Source organism: Chaetura pelagica, unplaced genomic scaffold (assembly GCF_000747805.2).
Source record: "Chaetura pelagica isolate M959 unplaced genomic scaffold, ChaPel_1.0 scaffold757, whole genome shotgun sequence".
Taxonomy (NCBI): Eukaryota; Metazoa; Chordata; class Aves; order Apodiformes; family Apodidae; genus Chaetura; species Chaetura pelagica.
Window position 1 is genome coordinate 676829 of NW_009970727.1, and position 3374 is coordinate 680202.

At 47.3% G+C, this 3374-nt stretch overlaps 2 protein-coding genes across 2 annotated transcripts in view; one reads left to right on the forward strand and one right to left on the reverse strand.

The window, feature by feature from the left end:
• ITPR3 (inositol 1,4,5-trisphosphate receptor, type 3) overlaps window positions 1-1393 on the forward strand; it is a 27525-nt gene extending 26132 nt beyond the window's left edge. Inside the window, 3 exon segments of the mRNA XM_010007113.1 lie at window positions 204-364; window positions 853-1014; window positions 1325-1393. Coding sequence (XP_010005415.1) covers window positions 204-364; window positions 853-1014; window positions 1325-1393 — 392 coding nt within the window.
• Window positions 1394-3238: 1845 nt separating this feature from the next.
• LOC104397172 (ubiquinol-cytochrome-c reductase complex assembly factor 2) overlaps window positions 3239-3374 on the reverse strand; it is a 1581-nt gene continuing 1445 nt past the window's right edge. Inside the window, exon 4 of the mRNA XM_010007115.1 lies at window positions 3239-3333. Within this exon, the coding sequence (XP_010005417.1) occupies window positions 3239-3333 (95 nt within the window). The remainder of the gene's footprint in view (window positions 3334-3374) is intronic.

Below are 3374 nucleotides of genomic sequence, written 5' to 3' on the forward strand. Positions count from 1 at the left end.
AATCCACAGCTGGTTATTTCCCCCTTGTTTTGGATGCTTGTTGTTTGCTAAATGCCAACTAATTATTAAAAGTACTTCTTGAAAGTCACACCTGGGAGAGGATGCAATGAGCTCTGCTCCCTCCCACATTGGTCTGCTTGCTCACTTTGCACCTTCTCCTCCCCTCTCCACCTCCTCCCTCCACCTTCTCCTGCCTTTCCCAGGACTGGAAAGGGACAAGTTTGACAACAAGACTGTGTCCTTTGAGGAGCACATTAAATATGAGCACAACATGTGGAACTACTTGTACTTCATCGTCCTGGTGCGAGTGAAGAACAAGACGGACTACACGGGGCCTGAGAGCTACGTGGCACAGATGATAAAGGTACCTGTCCTCTCAGGGCAGCACCTCCACCACTGCTCCCCAGGGGAATATTTGAGAGCAAAGGGCTTGGCAAATTAAAAACAGTTTTGAGAAGAAATATTTAATAGTGTTGTTCCTTCTCAGCTGGTTATTCCACCTTTGCAATCTCAGCCGCCACCACCTTGTCTGTGTGATGCTTTGTACTGTGTGTTTAAGGGCTGAAGGGAGGGCAGAACCAGGCAGCACAGAGTGTGACTTCAAGGTGATTATGAGGCAAAAAGGGAGGGAAAGGAACTTTAGAAAATAAAACCTTCTCAACTGAAGCCCAGGGTGCAAGAAAAACAACAGAAATTGGACGTTTGTGGGAAATTGGCAAAGATACCAATAAGCCTTTGGGAATTCCTGCAATCCTTAAGCACAGCCAGGCTTCCTGTTAAATCCTACCTGGTCTTCTCCCTCCTCCTCCTCACCCCCTCTCCAACTCCCATTCTCCATGGTCACCTTTCCAGAACAAGAACCTTGACTGGTTCCCCCGGATGCGAGCCATGTCGCTGGTCAGCAATGAAGGGGAAGGGGAACAGAACGAGATCCGAAACCTGCAAGACAAACTCAACACCACCATGAAGCTGGTGTCCCACCTCACCTCCCAGCTGAACGAGCTGAAGGAACAGGTACTAAATACCTTTTACTCATAGGAACTTCTGAGGAAACCCACTGTTCTCAGCAACAAAGGCACTAATTGCAAGGAACAGGAGGCAGAACCAGCCCAAGCCAGTACAAATTCAGACACAAGGCTGCTCTTGCAGCTCTTTTGGGAGGGTCAGGGGCACTTGGGATGTGTTTTTTGCTACTTCCTCATCAGAGAGAGGCAAACTCAGTGTTTCCTGGCAGGTTTCCAGGGCAGCCAGGTCAGAGGAGCAGTTAGTGCACAGTGGGGTGACCTGGTTTCTTCCCTCACCCGTGTCCTTCTTTGCACTCTAGATGACAGAGCAACGGAAGCGCAGGCAAAGGATGGGTTTTGTGGATGTCCAGAATTCCATGAACCACTAAGATGGAGAAGAAGCTTCAGCTTCACTCACCAAGAGGCTGCACACCTGTATCAGCTAAGGAGGCTGCTTATTCCTGGGTTCCACACATGGATGTTGCTGCCAGAGGAAGATGGACTGTGCCAAAGGGCTTCACAGGCAACATTTTCCTTAGAGCACTTGTGAGCACTTCAGGAACCAAGGACTGCCCAGGATTCCTCACCATCCCTGGACCCACACATTACTCTAACACCCTCGTAGGAAGATAAATTATCCAGGACTTTTATTCCTCATTGCAACAACTCCTTATTTTGCCAGTGGGCAGGGGTGTATCTTTATCTCCCCGCGCTGCATCCTGGCGAGGTCCCCCCCAGGTGTGGTGGCACTAGTTGTAGGGCTGCAATATTTAACTTATTCCCAGAGTGGCACTAGTGCCCCTGGATCTTTGCAAACCAGCCATCTTATTTGCTGTACCTGCTCCATGCTGATCCCTCTCCATTTTAAAGCATTCTCTTCATCACTGGGGTGCAGTAAAGAGGAGCTAAACTCAAGGAGGTGGATTTTGTTAATTTAACTCACCAGATGAGTAAGCTTGTTACTAGTGTGAACTAGTCTTTTGCCTTCTGTGGACCAAGGATATCTGGGCAGTAGGAGTAGGAGACTGCAGGTTTACAGGAGTTCACTGTGAAGGGGTGTCCTGTGTTTTAGTTTCATCTCTGGTGTCATGTTTTTTGGTTGTTGTTATTTTGTTGTTGTTGTTGTTACTTAAGAACTAAAGTGTAAATTGCCTTAACTAAATTAAAACACAAATCATGTTATAATAAAACCTTAAACATGGTAAAGAAAGCCCTCTCCCTGTGCACTCTGGTATGTGCTGGGGTTGTTAGAAGGAGAAATACAGAGCAATGCAAAGATCCAAGGTGTTCCACAACCTAGCAGCCTCAGCTATACACTGAAATACAGTATGATGCTCTTCTGAAGAAGAATCCTGCCATGAGGAACCACCTTGACCACCAGCCTTGTTTCCTGAAACTTGGGGTTAGAGCCTGCTGCAAAGTTTCAAAGTCTTTCACCACTTGCCAGGACAACACTGTTCAAATAGAGAAAAAAGGAGCAGGGTGCTGCTCCACTCATCCTTCCCCAGCCAAGCAGCAGGGCCTACAGCCCTGTGCCTCTGCCTCCCAAGAATAGTCACTAATGCAAGCATGAAAGCTTTAAAAAGCAATAAAACCAGGCCAAATCATACTTGTAATTTGTTTATGGCCCTATATTGTCATGAAAACCTATCTTTATCCCTCAGATAGTAACCCACACAGAACCTTCCCTTCAGGCTGAGGGAGATGTGCACAGAGCTGGGCCAGCCTCCTGCTGCTGTGGCACTTGATTGAAATCTCCAAGTCTTACCCTGCTCCTCTGTCACCATGGCAAACTCACCCTCAGCTCTGACCTGTCTCAAAAGGAAAACAAATGTAATTATTCAAGTCACCCCTCCCTCCATTTCCCAGTTGCCAGCACAGAGTCCAGCACAGCTGCCTTTTCACATCATCCCTGGTACCTTCACAAGGAAATTTAAAGCTACCACAGCTGCATCCACTTGCTCTGTACATGCCCTGCCTGTTCTATTTCTTGTAACAAAGGGTCTGGTCTCACACCACAAAGCTCTTCCTTCCACACTACATGACTGCTCCAGAGTGGCACAGATGTCTCAAGCTGGATGTTTCAGGAAAAACAAGGGGCACTAAAAGTGAAAGGAATGAGGTGCAGGTCAGAACAAGAACACTGGGGCTAAGAGGAATAAATGTCTTTATTCATCAGGGCAACACACAGTGCTTTGGGAATATATACAGTGGAGAACCTGGGAGTTTGCCTGTCACTTGGAGTCCTCTTCAGGTTTCTTGGCAGAAAACTTTTCTCGCAGTTTTCTCCATGTCCCTTTCTTCATGTCTTCCATCTGTTCCATAATGTCTGAAAAGGAGGGGAAAGAGAGAAAGAGAGGGAGGGAAAGA